The sequence below is a fragment of the Triturus cristatus genome, chromosome 6 (assembly GCF_964204655.1).
Source record: "Triturus cristatus chromosome 6, aTriCri1.1, whole genome shotgun sequence".
NCBI lineage: Eukaryota > Metazoa > Chordata > Amphibia > Caudata > Salamandridae > Triturus > Triturus cristatus.
In genome coordinates, this window is record NC_140589.1 from 1742668122 (window position 1) to 1742685634 (window position 17513).

The window sequence follows — 17513 nt, forward strand, 5'->3', positions numbered from 1 at the left end:
TGCCTCTTTCACTGGCTCTTAATGTATTTCTAAATTTCTACTGTCTACATCATTCTTCCCCACACACCTGTTAGACTTTCTTGTTTTACTGATTAATGTCTCTTTAGAAATCAAATTGATTTTAATGACAGATAAATGCATTAAATCAATTCGGACCTGCTGTACAAAACTTTGTAACAGTCACATTTACTGATTTATTTGCTGATTGGGAAATGTGTTTCTGAATTGGTAAATGGGTTTAGTAATGGATTTATGACTTGCGTCTTTTTGCTTTAGGCAATTTATTGTAATATGCCTTTTGTATGAATTTTGAAAATGTTTTACACTTTATTATAGTTATGCATCTTTTATGAATTTGTTTATAAATTTGAATAAAGATGTACTTGACTTGACTTGCTGTTTGGAAGAAGCCACTGCTATCAGTCAGTGAAAACATTTTTTTAATGCAGTCTTGTTTAAGAAAACAGGCTAAATTTACAAAAAAAAGTTTTATTAATTAGACTCAGTGACAGCCATGATGGTCTGCTGACCCTTGCGGGCCACCATCCCGGTGATGGTGGCCAAAAGCAAGGAGTTGCAAATTGCGACCTGTCTAAGGAATATTAATTAAGCAGGTTGCTCTGCAATCACCTGCAATTTGAGAACCAACCTATTTGTACATAAGATTGGTTAGCAAATGAGATTGAATTATGTGAGCAATTTGCGGCCTGGTGTACATAGGTAATTGTTTGCGATGACCAAATAGCAAATTTTTGCGATTCGCTATTTGGTACTTGCAAACACCCATGTACAAATGTGTGCAATTCAAAGTGGGTCGCAAACAGACCTACCTCATGAATATTAATGAGGTAGGTCTCGATTTGTGCCCCATTGGGAATCCCAAAAATCACAGGAATGGTTGCCTGCTGGGGTCAGCAGACGACCATGTCTGTGATTGCTTTTAAATAAAGCAATCTTTTTTTTAAATGCAGCCTGTTCTCCCTAAAGAAAAACGGGAGGTGTTTTAAATTGAGAAATGGAAAGTTTTCTTTTCATTTTTTCAGAGTAGGCAGTGGTCTATGGGACCACTGCCTGCTCGTAAAAAATGTTTTAACAATCATTCACAAAGAGGAAGGGATCCCTTGGGGACCCCTTCCCATTTGCGAATTGGTTACCACCTACTTGAAGTAAGCAGTAAAATGTGAATATTTTGCGACCACATTTTGATCGCAAAACATTCACACATCCCACTACATTTTGGTATTCGGAAGGGACGTCCTAAACACGCCACTTCCTAATACCAAATCGCAAACCCAATTTGAGATTCAATAATAGGTTATTGAATCGCAAATAGGGATTTGTATATTTTAAAAAGCCTTTTTGTGTTCACAAACAAAATCAGCCCGTTTGCAAACAAAAAAACGCTTTGTGCATCTGGCTTGTAATCTGTGTGTATTAAGCCCTCTATTTGCACAAAACAGGTAGTTATAAATGGAAATAACTTGAGCCTTCACAAAGATAAAGGGAAACCATAATTCATCTAACATGGGTGAAAACCAGGTATTGCAGTGTAACATATTCCATTCCACAATCTTCACCTGCACTGTTGTAGAGAGGCACGAGTAATCCCTGAACACATGTACGCTGCCATGGGCGCTGGAAATCATTGTTCCCAAGGTCCAGCTCTTCACTCATAATTCGTTTTCTTCAGGGTGCCCTCTGCACTGCAATTATTTCTGTATTTTACTGCAGAAGAGATGCAGAAATGCCAAGTTTCCTAGGTCCATGCGTGATGGACTACTCCAGTCCAGGTGTTTTCATTTTAATTCTAGAATTGGTAATCTTGATATCAAGAGGAATTTACAAAACTACAAGTCCCAGACTTAAAAGAGAAAACCTGGACCAGAGCAGTACATCACACATGGACCTGAGAAACTTGGCAGTGGTGGAGATGGGCATGTGGCACTTTTTAGGCCGAGCCTAGGCAGTGCGCATAAGCTGCTTGCAAGACCTGCTGTAAGCAGTATAGCGAGTGTAATCCCGCCCACTGTTGCTATTGGTTATCTTCTGCTTTGCTGTTCTTTCCTGACTCCTTATTGGTTGGTGCTCCCGATACATCACTTCTGTCGTATCGAAAGGAGCACAGGCCAACTACAGTTTTATTACGATGTAAGTGTTTAAGTGTTGTGTTTACGGACTACTAATTTTATTTTGTGCTACTGACTGATATTCTGTCACCACGGCGCCTAGCAAGACTTTTTTTATGACCATGGCACCCGTTTCACTGGCCGCCATGCACATAAGTTAAATATGCACCGGCTCCACGCTTTATATTTTAGAACAGTGCCCGCTTTCATCATTCTTTTTTAATTACTGTGCACGGGTGCCGTGCTTTATGTTTTAGCACGGTGTCCACTTTTATATTTACAACATGGGCGCCGCTCTTTATGTTTGAGCTCATCGCCCACTTTTATGTTTAAAAAAAGCAATAGGTTTAAGTCTCACAAATGCGAGATCTATTGCATTGCAAATGCTTGTTACTCTCTTGCATTTGGGCCCATGACTTCATTAGCAACCTCACCCCTTTCTAGCAGACTGGGATGGCCCACTTCAGACGGGTAATTCAAGCCTTCTGTTTCCAGTGCCTTCCTTCCCTTACTTTAATTGCAGCGCCTTTCCAGGGCGCCCTCGCACTTCACTGTTCTTATTGTGTTATACATTTGTAGTTTGAGAAGATGCCCCATTTGAGCAGGGAGAGCGTTCTGATGCCATTACTATCATGCGAAACGGAAGTACCATTGCAATGATGGGTGGCCATACTGGGGTTGGTCTGAGCATGCGCGATACTCAGTCATGGCAAGGTGATTTTAGGCAGGCAGGGAGGTTGAAGGAAGAGAAAAGAAAGCCTCCCCATTCCAGTCTGTTGCCAATGCTATCGCCACTTTGAATGTCTGACACCATTTATTTAGTGTTCCTGGAAAGAGATTTGTTTGATCACCCTTATTTTCAACTCTATATTTGTGCTTCTTTTTCCATAGTCATTTATTGGCAAGTTATCCACGTAGATACTATCGCATTCGTCACAATTGTAACAAGGGTATCATGACCTCAAGATACAGGAGTTTGATCTAAGGTCTGTAGCGCTGAGATGAGTGAGTGTCATGGAGCTATATGACACTGAATAGAAACTGTATATGGGCTGCGGTATGCAAAAATGTAGAATGTGGAGCATGCTCCTGTGCCTCATAATCATACTAACATTACTGATCTAGTGCTTTGTGCCCTTCACAAACTTCAAGGCACTCTGACATTAGTCTCGAAAGGCACAAGGTGAAATACCAATGAGTGCGCATCTCCATCTGTCAACCTCAGACCAGACCCATCCTTCAGTTCTGATTCACTATCCAGGCGCCTTGTTGTTTTTTTACACCGGTGTCTTTCATGAACAGAAAAAACAAGTCTGACCCCCCCATCCCACCTCAATCAAGGCTTTGTTAAAGTGGTCAAGATTTGCGCATCACAACAGACACAAACAAAAGGTGTGTGCCGCAAAATGATGCACACTGCACACATCATTTAGGAAAATATAGATAGACAATAATGTGGCAGAAAAATACACCGTATTTTAAAATATCGAATCCAGAATACGTCAAACCGTTATCTCGAATTCACTTAGATTTTAAAAGAAGTATACCTATTACAGAGATCTATTTGTTTGAAATGATGACCATATTAAAACATGCATGGGGTCAAGAGTTCCAAAGGCGACAGCGTTACAGGTGCAGAATCGACAGTTACTAGAAGCTGCCGGATACCCCGTTCATGGTAACACACAAAGCAACGCGTGGGTTAAATAGTGTTTGAAGTCATCAGCACAAAAAGAAGCAAAAGGGGAGAGTATGTTGAACATTCACATCCCTCCAATCCCCCTAAACATGTGAGTCTAAGCTTCTAGATATTGTATTCTCGTGGTTTTTGATAGTATCTTATTATAGATCATGTGACATTGGTCCTGTATGTACACTCTAGGCTCAACTTGAAGTCAGCAGGCAGCTCAGTAAACACTTTAGACTAGAGATTGCTCACAGAACAAAAAAAACTGTTATCTTAGACAGTGTCTGGCGAGCAAAAAAGGTCGCACTGAATAAAAGCAATGCTTGACTATAACGTCTTTGATTCCGTCACTGCCTCTTCCTTCAGCACAGCCACAACTTCCGCCCAATGGAGCACAAACCGCCATTTTGAATTGGTACCAACCCATGCACGCCCTTACCTGTAGATGTCCCGCGCCATTCCGAAATCTCCTATCTTTGCTACCCGTCCCGGGCCCTGGCATGTAAGGAGGCAGTTCCTGGCGGCAATGTCTCTGCAGGGAGAAGAAACAAACGTTGGTGAACTTGCAGTTTATGTAATGCCTCGCATCACTGGCACTTGTAGTGAATGTATAACACATCGTAGGTATGGGAATTAGTGATCATAAAAAAAGGCTTCATTACACACACACACACCTCATTTGAAACCCTCATGGGTTCCAATTTGACTTCACAGAAGGAGTGCAGAATCCTTCATTGGAAAATGCGGTGCATTTCTGCAATGAAAAAGCCACTATGCTGTTAATGTTAGCCTCAATTCTGGGAGGTTCTTACCACCCTCTGATCTCAACCTTATCACAGTTTCTGGGGGAATCACGAATTGGAACTTGAATTTTGTGTTTTGCATTATTTAGGGCACCTCTACGAATTTCGATACCATAAACATGGTAGAATATGAGCATGAAACGATCAGCATCATTCTGAGTTTTCATATCTTGGAAAGTGAGAAAAACACAGGATTACTGGGCTACACCGCAATCCAAGGGGCGGAACTTGAAATAATACACCACCTGGTATTCCTACCATGCGATTGGTATTTACCAGGTGCGGTATTACCGTGGAAAATAATGTGGCAATTGTAACAAGGCCATAAGAGTTGGAAGCGCCGTTACAGACCATCAGAGAGGCACCGGGCAAAAGAAGGCGATGTTTTCTGACATTGCAGAGGCTAAGGTTCCCCACTTGCGGCGCGTACTGGGCTATCTTCCGCCTGCAGGATTTCCCACCCATGAAGGCTGGAACATTCTACGACTGGAAATGGCTTGCAAGTAGGTGCAGTAGAGGAGGGTATAGGGCAGAGGAGGTGGCATGACAGGACAGGAGCCTTGGAGCTAGTGCAGGAGCAGAGGAAAGAATTGCTCAGACATAGCTGTGGAGAGGGGGGCTTGAATGTGTAGGGGATGGCTGAAGGGGTGATGGGAGGAGCCAATTTGTTTATGTATCTAGCTGCCTAAGCTTGAACTTTCAGAGGCACACACCTGACAATGGAATGCTATTAAAGTGTCTTAGATAACTACATAATATATGTTGTTTTTCTCTGGCAGCAGCACAGATGGGAGGAGGACAGTCATTAACCTACATAGATGTTTAAGTCGGGCATGACAGTGCAACTGTCACCTGACCTTTTAACCTACACCAATATTATTCTACAGTTCTTTGCTTCCACAGAAATACATAACTATTCCCCTGCTATTTACCTGTAATGCTTCACATTACCATACCGCAGTCCTTTAAAGCCACACCTATTGGCATTCCCAATGGATTTAAAGATGCAACAAAAAAACTCTGGCCCTTTATCAACAGTATCGTCTATGTAATAGTTTGCTGTTGTAAGTTCTCCACTTACAATGCAAAATTCACCTTCTGAGACCTTTCCATAGGACTGGTCTTTGAGGTGGTAGCTTAACTCTGCTAATGCTAATGCAGTCTGTTCATCAATGCAGCCCCACTCTCAGCTTCCATATTGTTGTAGTCCAAGATATTGTTGCATTATGTGATTTTCTTCCAGGACGGCAGGAAGCAACACACACAAAGTCACTCAACTTTTACAAAACGGTTTCCCTAATAAAAAGCCAGACATTTTGGGATGCCAACGCTTGTATGTTTTTTCTTATTAAACTGTGCAAGCTCCTTGCTCTGAGAAGTTTGCAATCTTAGACATAAACTATGTGAGGGTGCAAGACAGATGATTTCTTAAGTTTGCAAACCTCTAGTTACCTGTTAACCCTGGCACCTATCCCAAAACCAGTTTCAGAGGTGCCCAACACTCACATAGAGCAAACTGCTTCCAAAGGCATCAGTGCTCCCCCTCTTTTTGGTAGAAGGCCTATCACAAATGTCCCTTCTGTAGTGATGGGCAATCAATTTCAGAACAACTCTACTCAAAACCGTAATACAATGATTAACCCCTTTGCTGCTGCGGACATTCCGCTGCAGCGCTGGGGGGGGGCAGGGGGGCAGCGCGGTGGGCCTGTGCTCCTGACGGAGTCGCTCCGTCATGAGCCACAGTTGAGCTGTGCTCATGACGGAACGGTTCCGTCATGACTCCGCCCATTTGCATTGTCCCCCCGCACAGGCGGGGAAACAGCGCCGCGCAGGCGGAGCGGCCGCCAACGGGCGTGTCATGACGGAACCGTTCCGTCATGAGCACAGCTCAACCGTGGCTCATGACGGAACGGTTCCGTCATGAGCGGGGAAGGGGTTAAAACACTGAACCGTGCAGTTAAAAATGTAAATAGTGTATTATGATAAGGTACGGGGCTAAATTATACCAACACTGAATGCAGGATTATTGATTTTATGAATTTTATATGATATAGGACGAAATGAGAAAGAATTAACACTAATTTGGTACCACTTTGAAGGTCAGAAAACGATCTAGCTGATAGAGGGACCGCAACAATAAAAAAATGCTTATAGATCACGTTAAGCTTCCACAACAATTTTCTCAAATCTGTTAACCAACAGTAACAATAATAAAATTATATTACAAAATGGTAAAAAACAGTGGTGACAAAGTAATTTTCAACATATGTCGGTCTCCTAATCAATTTAATAAAAAAATGGTTAAATAAAAAAAATAGCAATATATTCAAAAAGCATCAGTAAACAGAGTTATTTGAGCTTCATTGATAAGTTTAATACCAAAACCTTTTCTTTTTTCAAACATTCTTGCTATGAGACAGTAGAACTTCAAGATTATTAAGGTAATAACTATGTCACACCCAAAAGACAACTAGTAAATGTGTAGTAAAAGGATATTGCTGTTACCATTACCTCAAGTATGAGATGGAGTGTGCATCTGCTGTCTCAGGTTGATGGTGCCATCTGTTTAGTTTGTGCTGGCAAAACTTTAATGGAACATTGCCGATTCATACACTAATTTAATCTTCAACATTATCCGAGCCAAACTAAACCAAATTTTTAGGTCTCGCCTAGCGAAAGCAGCGCATGCGCTGCCCTCGCTATTGCGAGTACCTTTTGGAATCGATTCTGCGAAAGCCTTGAGTGCACGCGTCTGCATGGACAAACATGGCTGCTCTTGCCATTTGTCCATAGCAGACAGCATGTGCGTGTCCGCAGTCCGTAGGGACTGTGGACAGCCCGACGCCATTTAGCATTTTTGTATCCTAGCAACGGAAATGCTTTTTCCTGTACGGTGTGTGAGTGCACGCCCACCGGACCCTCCCCCTGACACTCCGTCCCTCCTCTCCCCGATCCCTGCCTCTGACACTCTCTGTCCAGTGCCTGCTTTTTCCTGTACGGTGTGTGAGTGCACGCCCCCCGGACCCTCCCCCTGACGCCGTCCCTCCTCTCCCCGATCCCTGACTCTGACTCTCTCTGTCCAGTGCCCGTTTTTTCCTGTATGGCATGTGAGTGCACGCCCCCTGGACCCTCCCCCTGACCGTCCGTCCCTCCTTTCCCCGATCCCTGCCTCTGACACTCTCTGTCCAGTGCCTGGCAGTGTTTGTGAGTGTTACTGCACGCCCCCTGTGCCCTCCTCCTGGTGTGCACGCCCCCGGGACCTCCTCCTGCACACCCTAGACACTCCCCCTGACCCTCCGCCACTCCTCTCCCCCCGATCCCTGCCTCTTTCCTGTGAGCTCACTTCCTGAAGCTCGGGGCTATTTCTGGTGCAGGCTGTGCATATGCGGAGCTGGGCGGCCCTTGTGAGTGCATGTGCACCAGCAAGTAGGGTGCGTGTGCTGCAGGTGGGGCGTGCGTGTGCTGCAGGTAGGGCGTGCATGCGGGGGTGCAGTGTGCACGCATGGGCTCATGCTACCCCTGGGCATTGCTCCCACGTTGGGGGGGTTTAGGGGCACGAGGGCCATCACAGAGCTGGGGGCGGGGGCTGTGGTGGCCCAAGTGCATGCACACTGCTCGACGTGTCCCTCGAGGCCGAGCGGGGAAAGTGGTGGGCGGGGCATACCTCGTGCACTGCGTGAGGGGGTGAGGCCCCGGAACACAAAATAAGAGCCCCGTTGTGCAGGCATGGGGTTCGACCCATCACACATAAAATCACTGAAGGCTCGCTTGCACATGGAGCTGTGGGCCTTCCCTATTGTAAAAGGGGTGGGGGTGGGCCTCTCTCTTGTGACAGCTGGAGGGCTTCACTCTTGTCGCAAGAGGTGGGTTTCACTCTTGTGACAGATGGAAGGCTGTGGGCGTCACTCTTGTGACAGATGGAGGGCTGTGGGCTTCACTCGTGTGACAGCTGGAGATCTGTAGGCTTCACTCTTACTAGGGACCAAGTTGTACAAAGAGTATTTTTTTCACAAGCGCAAGATCTGTGGTGCGTAATTGATAGGGTCTGCCTTTTCATAAGCCCAATTTGAAATGTGATAGGGAAGCAAGTACCCCTGCCAGATAAGCGAGCATGGATTAATGAAGGTGAATTAAAAGTGATAATGTGAGTGGCGAATGGCTTCGCGACTCAGGTCAACATTGCAATTCATTGCAAATGACAACAAGCATTGATAATGCAATAGGTCTCGCCTTTAATTAAGTTAAAGCCATTCGCTTTGCTAATGGTATTGTATAGCAAAGCAAATGGCTTTAACTTAATTAAAGGCGATACCTATTGCATTTTCAATGCTTGTTGTGTACAGCTTTGCTGCATTGAATGGTAATATTACACCCTTCTGTTTAAGTCTATGCAAATATTTTTGCCTTAGTTCAGGATACACCCCAAGCTCAGATAAGATTTGCTTATGTTTAGAGCTTCCGGTTATATGTTGTTTTTTTTTTTTTTGCTTTTCCGCCTCCATTCATTCATATTTATTTTTTGGCCATTTTATTAGTATTTATCTATATTTTTTATTTGGTTTGCGAATAAGTGGAGTCAAAATTGGTACATTTTCACATTTATTTGACTCATAAACATGAACTCACACTTTGGCTGCTGAATTTGCTAATGCGCGACAGGCATGAAATATAGCAAAACACTAAACTCACAGGTTAAAGATATCTCAACCTGTTTTGTAACTACTCAGTGCTGTCTATCTGCCCATCTATTGTCTTGGAGTTCACAACAGAAACAGACAGCATGGAAAGTCACTCATTAGAAGCACAATTTTAAGTATTTTTCAGCTTTTAAAAAAATACTGATAGGGAGCACATTGTTTTCTGTCTGTATTTATCTGTAAAAATCAGTAAAAACAAAAACTGGGAGCCTTACTAATGTTTGACTTAAGGGCACTCACATACAGCCAAATCATGGAAGATGCATTCTCATGTCGGTGGAATGGTGTTTTAACTTAAATTAGGCAGGTAAACTAAGAACGCATAACAGCAAGCTAGACCCTGTCTAAATGAGGATAACATGTGTACTGCATACAGACGTATCGCACCCTTCTGCATTTGTTAAATAAGAACTAAGAACAGTAATCTGTTGTTGTTATTGTAAAATGACAAATAAAGTTTTAAAAATGTTTGCGTTAATTACTTAATGAAAAGCTCTCTTTTGGCAGAAAGATCACTGTTGCCATTTGACTGCCATTTCTTGCACAGCCCAAAAACACACTTTGAAACTTGATTTGGTCACTCATTGTCAGTAAGGCTGGCACCAGGAGGGGCACACTGGTATATTATTTTAGCCATTGCATGGCGAAGTATGATGTGGACTTGGCCAACAAGGCAACTAATACATTAGTTCTAAAAGGGAGGATTCATGAAACTCTAACCACTATTTTAAACAGGGCTGGCCAAAATTGGCCGAACAGAAAGTGTTAACATATGCTCTGAATACTTAAAAGTGATGTGTCTGTACAAATATGTCTAATTCAGTTTAGACTGATCATGCTCTTACCTCTTGAGTTTATAGCTTCCTAGGAAGATCCCTCTGGTCGCTCTTGCATAGTCTTCTTTTCTAACTCCTACTTTGCCCCAAGGCAGAGCTTTAGTCATCCGCTCGCCGAGGCTTCTTCCAGTCTTGAGGACCACAGGCTTATTACCAGGGCTGGTCTTGGCAGTGGAGTCATTGTGGCCACTAAGGCATGAATGCCCTCTATCACGGATATGGGTTCTGGTGATGCAGTGGTCAGTGCCTCCAACCTTTGGCCATGACTGTCCTTGTGGTTACTGGTACCGGCTGTGTGGTCAGTGTCCAGTTAGGTGACTTATTCTCCAAGGCAGTCCCCTTTTTGCAGGAAGGAAAATCAGATCCACAGAACAGTCATCACGCTTGAAGGAAGAGCATGGAGTGTCCAGGACTGAGATCTAGGCAGGCACATGGTCCGATGCTAGAGCTCCTGGCTGAGCCCCGCCTTGATGCCACAGACTGAGCCGCGAGCCTGACGAGCTGCCAGAGGGACTGCAGAAACTGGGAAAAGCCAGTACTGACACTGAAGTTTGGGCAGAGAGGGTGCCTCATCTTGTGGTCCTTCAACGTATCACTCAAAGCATCCAGGAAGGAGTCCGAGCTGAGAACGAATAACAGCACTGAAGGCACATCCTGAATCTGAACCCGTAGGCTCCTCCAGCAACGCCTTGTCTGAATGATTAGAAGAATTCAGCCTGTCTAATAATGAGTCTATAATCCTCGAAGGAGGGACAGCCGGGGATTGTGACTGGCCCTTCTGAAATAGGCTGCTGAGAGCCCAATTACTGTGCTAAAGTAGATGGCACAGCAAATGAGTCCACAAACCTGAATGACGGGACAGCAACTGTGGACTCTACCCTGAAGAAACAGGCTCCTGAGAGTCCGGATGATGTGCAGCACCAAGTTCTGCTCCTAAAGGAAGTGGACCCAAAAGCAGGTGGTGTAATTACATAGCACATGGCACATTATGACTCAAGCGTTGAGGTGACCTCCCACAAGGACTGGATCCGAGCGTTCACAGGATTGAACTTGGCAGAGACTGGCATCTCCTGATGCCCCTGCTTCTTTTTGTGCCTTGGATTAGACTTGGATGTGTCTGAACAATAGGGCAGGCATTCCCCCTGTGCTTCCTCTCCAGCTGTGGCTTATTGCTTGCTGCATGGGCTGCAGTCTCCTTCTCAATAGCTATCTGTCCACTGTGTGAACCAGGCTCAAAGGGTGCTTCAGGGCCTTCCCCTTGACCCTCACAACTGGCCCCAGCAGGAACAAGTTGTCAGGTAGACAAAGGGGTAGACTGTATGTCTATGCAGAGGCTGATGTCTCCCTGCACTTATACGTTTCGTGCCTCCTATGCTTTTGAGTAGACTCTGAATGTGTCTGCACACTAGGGAATGAATGCATCCAGCCATTCACCCAGTGTTGAGGCTCACCACTTGCTGCCTAGAGCCAACTGCCCTGTGCATGCCCTTGCCTCAATATCAGGGAAGAAAAGGACTCAGAGGAAAGGTCTGCGCTACAGTGGATCAGCGGCAGAGATCACCCAGAGGAGGAGGTGGGCTTGACAGCCCCAGCACAAATGAACAAAATCGGAAACTTTGGTCCTTTCCATGCACCCATGGAGGGCGAGGACCTCGACTTCTGTGAGCAGTCGGCCGGCAGGACTGTGCCCAGAAGGATAGACAGGCGCCACCCCTCTGTGCAACCAGGACTCAGGACCTACATATCCAGATGAGGAGGAAGGCTCGACTTGATGGTACAGCGCAGTCTGTAGACTAGGGTTCTTGATCTCCATCTGCTTCACAGCCGTCCCCATATCTAGCACCACAGGGAAAAGCTGGAACAGGTAGTAAGGTACCAGGTGTTAGGTGGTCCTGGTGTTTTCCCCTATCTCAGTGTTACTCTCAGGGTTACTCGCCCCAGTTATAGGATGTGGTTGGGGTTGGTGCCTGTGGGGGGAAGCCTCATTACATCACCAACAGGAGGAGTGCTTTATATCTGTTCTAAAGGCCACACCCAGTACATACCTCCTAATTCCTTCCAACTCCAATGCTCCTTCAGTGATTGGTGCACCCTTGCTCTGAAAACAAGACATGAAGGTCTGGTGACACTGAATACCAATGGAGAGCACAGGCATGCATTGAATGATTGTTCCCCAAGCACAAGACACATAAGTTACGTGGATCAGCTATGTCTAGCAGGAGGTGGCACACTCCCCCTGCTGTATATTTGGAGTATTGCAACAAGAGCTCACTGATCTAAATAAAGAAAAAGATGGAGGAAAAATAGCAAGAAATGACCCACAAAATAAACCAAACTCTGGGGCAAGACCCCGCTAGGAATTCACTGAGCATGAGTGACAGGACCTTATCCTCAAGAATGACTAGAAAAAAAGGGAGTAGCAAGGAGGCACAAATGCACGAGGATGGGGGTCTCGCATAAGACTACATTTTAAAAGACTACAGAGATAGTTTCCAGTCTCGTCACTAGGCGGCGTGGATGTCCATACTTTGAGAGTGTGAAAGAGTGAGGACGTAAGAGGGCCACCTTATCCTGAAGGAGGCCTCTTCCATATTACGTATGACAGCCTCTGCCCTGATTAAAAAACACACACTCTGATCATGTCAGGGTGCAGGGACGGAGGAGATAGCTGAGGCGCAGCGTAGGCATAGGACCGACTAAGAGACAAGAACTAAACTTCCCAGACTCCTCGTGTGAGTCGCGCGTGGACTACATAAGCTCCGCCTACCTGTAACGCGGGGCTTGTCACTTTGAGTACTTCCGGGTCTCAGACGGAGATCCCTTTGACTTGCCTCCTACTACGGAGCGAGAAGTTCGGCAACGGAACGGACCTCTCCATTTTCCCTGATACTTCGCGGGCGTTCGGCCCGTGTTCACCACTGCCGCCCTTCCAGAGTGCGGCAAGGACCTGAAAACCCCCGAGCCCCTCCGTGGTGAGCGCTGCTCCCATTCCCGGAGTGAAGGGCTGGTGTGTGGTACGCACTCGCCTACCTGGTGGAGACGCGCTCTACGCGGTGCAAGGTTTCATGAGTTTCTCTACCGGATGACAAACCGCTACTCCCCCTTTTGCATCGCGGTGACGACCGCACACCCCCCAACTTACCCCGAGAGCGCTGCTCTCTGTTCCCTTCCTCCCTACCCTCTCGTGGACGTGCTTCCCTACCGAGCCGACTCCCCAAGGACACCCGGGATACGCCGGTAGATGGGCATGCCGAGATTCAGTATCCAGACTTCCTGGTGAGGTAACCAAGGAAGGTTTCCGTATTTCCCTCACTGCATCAGAAACTCCCGCAGATAAGTACTACTAACATTCCTACCGTTTAGTACTGAACTATGACGTGTGTTTCTTAACCTGCAGACCTATGGGAAAAGCAAGGACTGGCCAACGTAAGTGTATAAGCGGGGAGGGGAGCTAAGAGAAGGGGAGATAGGTGCAGAGTGCGCGTCTGATGTGTTATGTGCTTCTGTCCCACCTGCAGGGCTTCTTGGGGTGGACCTTACCAGAGATTGAGTATCTAGCAAGGACCTCCCGTGCCGGAGCCTGCCAGCAGTAGTTTATTTCGTTTTGGTTCTTTTCTCCCCTTTTACCCTTCCCCCTAGAAGGGTGACATACATGTGGTGTTTTATGAGCACGCAGGGGTGTCACCCCTGTGGGGAGAGGGTCTATTAGCAACGCATCGTTCCTGCTGTACCCGGCTGACCGGTGAGTCAAGACTCTTCCTTCGCGACAGAGTGACAAGCCCACGTTTAAGTACAGCCCGAACGATGGATACTAACACCGTACTTAGTTCGGTGTTAGAAACGTTAACAGCCTTACGGCTGGAAGTAGACGCCTTTCGCGGAGAAAATCTAGAACTCCGCAATGAGATGAGCACAATGAGGAGACAGGTCGCAGGGATATCTCGTCAGGGGGTTAGCGATAAGCGAGGGTCCCCATACATCAAACCGTGGACACTACCACCACCCACTCAACAAGGGATGGGAGGAGGAGCGACAGGAGGGAGTGCTAGTTCTTCGATGGTCCAGGTCCTCCATCCCCCATACCTGCCTCTGGCACCTCCCGAACGATATTATGGCGACCCAAAGAAATTCGGCATTTTCTTGGGGCAGTGCAAATTACACTTTCTATGTAAGCCCGAGATCTTCCATAATGATCAAACAAAGACCGCATTCGTCATGTCCTATCTGCGTGGGAATGCTGCTAGTTGGTCCTTTCCCCTCATTGAAAGAAACGACCCGATCCTGAGAGATTTCGACAACTTCTGTGACGAGATGCGTAAACTATTTGATAGGAAGGCGCATCTCCTTTCCTTGGACAGGGAATTACTCACCTTAAAGCAAGGAAGTCAAGACTTGCTTACCTATATAACGACATTCAACAGACTTGTGTCCGAAACAGACTGGCCTATGGAAAAACGGTCCTCGCTGTATTACCAAGGATTGAGAAGTGAGCTAAAGGATGTTTTGGCCCAGGTAGTACAGTTGCCCTCAGAATGTGACGAGCTAATCGATCTCACGGTACAGCTCGATCATCGACTCCTAGAGAGGAAGGGAGATAAACAGCGCCCAGAGATTCGATTCCCAACGCCCCGCTCCCGCATTCCCAACGAGAGTACTACCCTTGGCACAGACGGAAGCAAACCCATGCAAATAGGAGGGATCAGAGGACCCCTTACCCCGGACGAAAGAGAGAAGAGAAGGAAGCAACGGCTCTGTCTCTATTGTGGGAAGCCTGGTCATTTCATCAAGGAATGTAAAGCAAGAGTACGACTTCTGTCTCGAGACAGCAAGGGAGAACAGAAAGTGCCTGCGATGGCCTACACCCCCGAATCACCGGAAAACTAGAAGGCCCAAACACGATTCAGACCCCTTGTTTGCGGCCCCATGAGAAGGAGGTCTGCCATGCGGCGGTCAACACCGTCCAGAACGCCGTTGCCCATATCAACATCTACGTGACCTTGGACGTTCCTGATATCGGCCTGAGATCGGTGCATGCGTTGCTGGACTCTGGAGCAACAGGCAACTTTATCGACCAAACGTATGCAAGAGCCATAGGTCTACAAGGGGTGAAGAAGAAAATACCTGAGATGGTCAAGGCGGTGGACGGGTCGGAGCTAACATCAGGGCCCATACGATATCATACTCCTGCAATTCAGATGAGAATCGGAGCCCACCACCAAGAAGCCATCCGCTTTGATTTTATTGACGCACCCCAGTTTACCCTGATATTAGGCATGCCCTGGCTCACGCTCCACGACCCCTTAGTACAGTGGACCGCTCGGACGGTTACGTTGAACTCTCCCTATTGTAAGGAGCATTGTACCCGAGTAACGGGACCATCACCGCCACTCACAATCAACCCCGCGGGGTTTCTGGCCAACAGTGAGGTACCCGCCAGCGTGAATTGTACGACAACTCTACCCAACGTATACCTCCAATACCAAAAGGTGTTCAGTGAACAAGAGGCGAACACCCTCCCGCCTCATCGGGAATATGATTGTGTCATTGACATTGAACCGGGAGCCAGCATTCCCTGTAGTCGCATATACGCCCGCACAGAAGCCGAAACGGAATATCTACAGCAATATCTCAAAACCCTCATGGCCAGTGGCTTTATAAGACATTCTACCTCCCCAGCGTCATCTCCTCTTTTTTTCATACCAAAGCGCGAGGGAGGTTTGAGAGCGTGTATCGATTATAGAGCCCTCAACCGCATCACAAAGAAGAACAGATATCCTCTCCCCTTGATCCCGGTCCTGTTAGATCAATTGAAAGGGGCTACAGTGTTCACGAAATTGGACCTTCGGGGAGCATATCATTTGGTACGAGTGCGGCGGGGGGATGAATGGAAGACGGCCTTCAGAACCAAATTTGGCCTATATGAATATCAGGTGAAGCCATTTGGTCTCTGTAACGCCCCCGCCGCCTTCCAGTATTTTATGGACGAGGTGTTGAGAGGCCTATTGGACGTCTTCTGCATCGTCTACATTGACGATATTTTAGTGTATTCCACCTCCTTGACGGACCATGTTACCCATGTTTCTGCGGTACTGGAAAGACTCCAACAACATTCTCTCTATGCGAAGCTAGAAAAATGCCTGTTTCATTCCCCAGAAGTGGAGTTTCTGGGGTATGTCATAGGCCCTAAGGGACTCTGTATGGATACTAAGAAGACCGTGGCCATTCGGGAATGGGTGTCGCCGTCTTGTGTAAAGGCCCTGCAAAGCTTCTTGGGGTTTGCCAACTTTTATCGGCGCTTTATTCAAGACTTCTCGAAAATCATTCAGCCCATAACTCTTCTTTTGAAAAAAGGGGCGGCATTCCACTGGTCTCCTTTAGCAGAAAAGGCCTTTCAAGAGCTCAAACAACGCTTTGTCAGCGCCCCGGTATTGCGACATCCGGACGCCTCGCTACCATTCATTCTTGAAACGGATGCCTCGTATTACGCCGTAGGAGGTGTTTTGTCACAACGTCACCCAGCAACCGGACAACTCCATCCCGTCGCGTTCTATTCAAAGAAGCTGACTCCGTGCGAAATCAACTATACTATTTCGGACAAAGAGCTGTTAGCCATCAAAAGAGCCTGCGAAGAATGGCGTCATCATCTGTTGGGAGCCAGACACACCGTGGAAATATACACGGACCATCGAAACCTACTCTTTCTGAAAAGTGCCCGAGCCCTGACACCTCGACAACTCAGATGGTCGCTATTTTTTGCGGACTTTGATTTCGTTATCAAGTACCGGCCCGGCCCCCAGAACGGAAAGGCAGACGCCTTGTCGCGACCCCCGGCGGCAGAATCCCTGGCCCCCCAAGAAGAAGAAGAAGAACCTCCCGTGATCATGCAAAGGGCGTCCTTTCCACTAGAGACAGTGGCAATACTGTCGTCTCACGACTTCTGTACCGAACTAAAGGAACACTCCGCCTCAGTCGATCCCCATACCTGGATCCTAGAAGCCCCCCACCAACGACATATGAAGGAGGGATACCTGTTCCATGAAAACAAAATCCTGTTGCCTACCGAGAATCTCCAACAACAGGCGTTGCAATGGATCCACGACTCCCCCTTGGGGGGACATCCGGGAACACAGAAAACAGAACTGACACTAGCCAGATATTTTTGGTGGGCATCACTACGAAAGGATGTAGCCGCATATGTGGCCCGATGCTCCATCTGTTCACAAGCTAAGGCGCAACACCAAAGACCCAGTGGATTACTACGACCTATACCCACTCCACCAACACCGTGGCACACCGTATCAATGGATTTTATAGTAGAGATGCCAATCAGTCAGTGGTATGACACCATTCTGGTGGTGATCGAC

The 17513-nt window shown here is 46.8% G+C and overlaps 1 protein-coding gene across 1 annotated transcript in view; it reads right to left on the minus strand.

Annotated features, from left to right (window-relative positions):
- The window catches only part of ALK (ALK receptor tyrosine kinase), a 2691376-nt gene that overhangs the window by 43328 nt on the left and 2630535 nt on the right, over positions 1–17513 (minus strand). The window contains exon 25 of the mRNA XM_085613005.1: positions 4253–4345. Coding sequence (XP_085469131.1) covers positions 4253–4345 — 93 coding nt within the window. The remainder of the gene's footprint in view (positions 1–4252; positions 4346–17513) is intronic.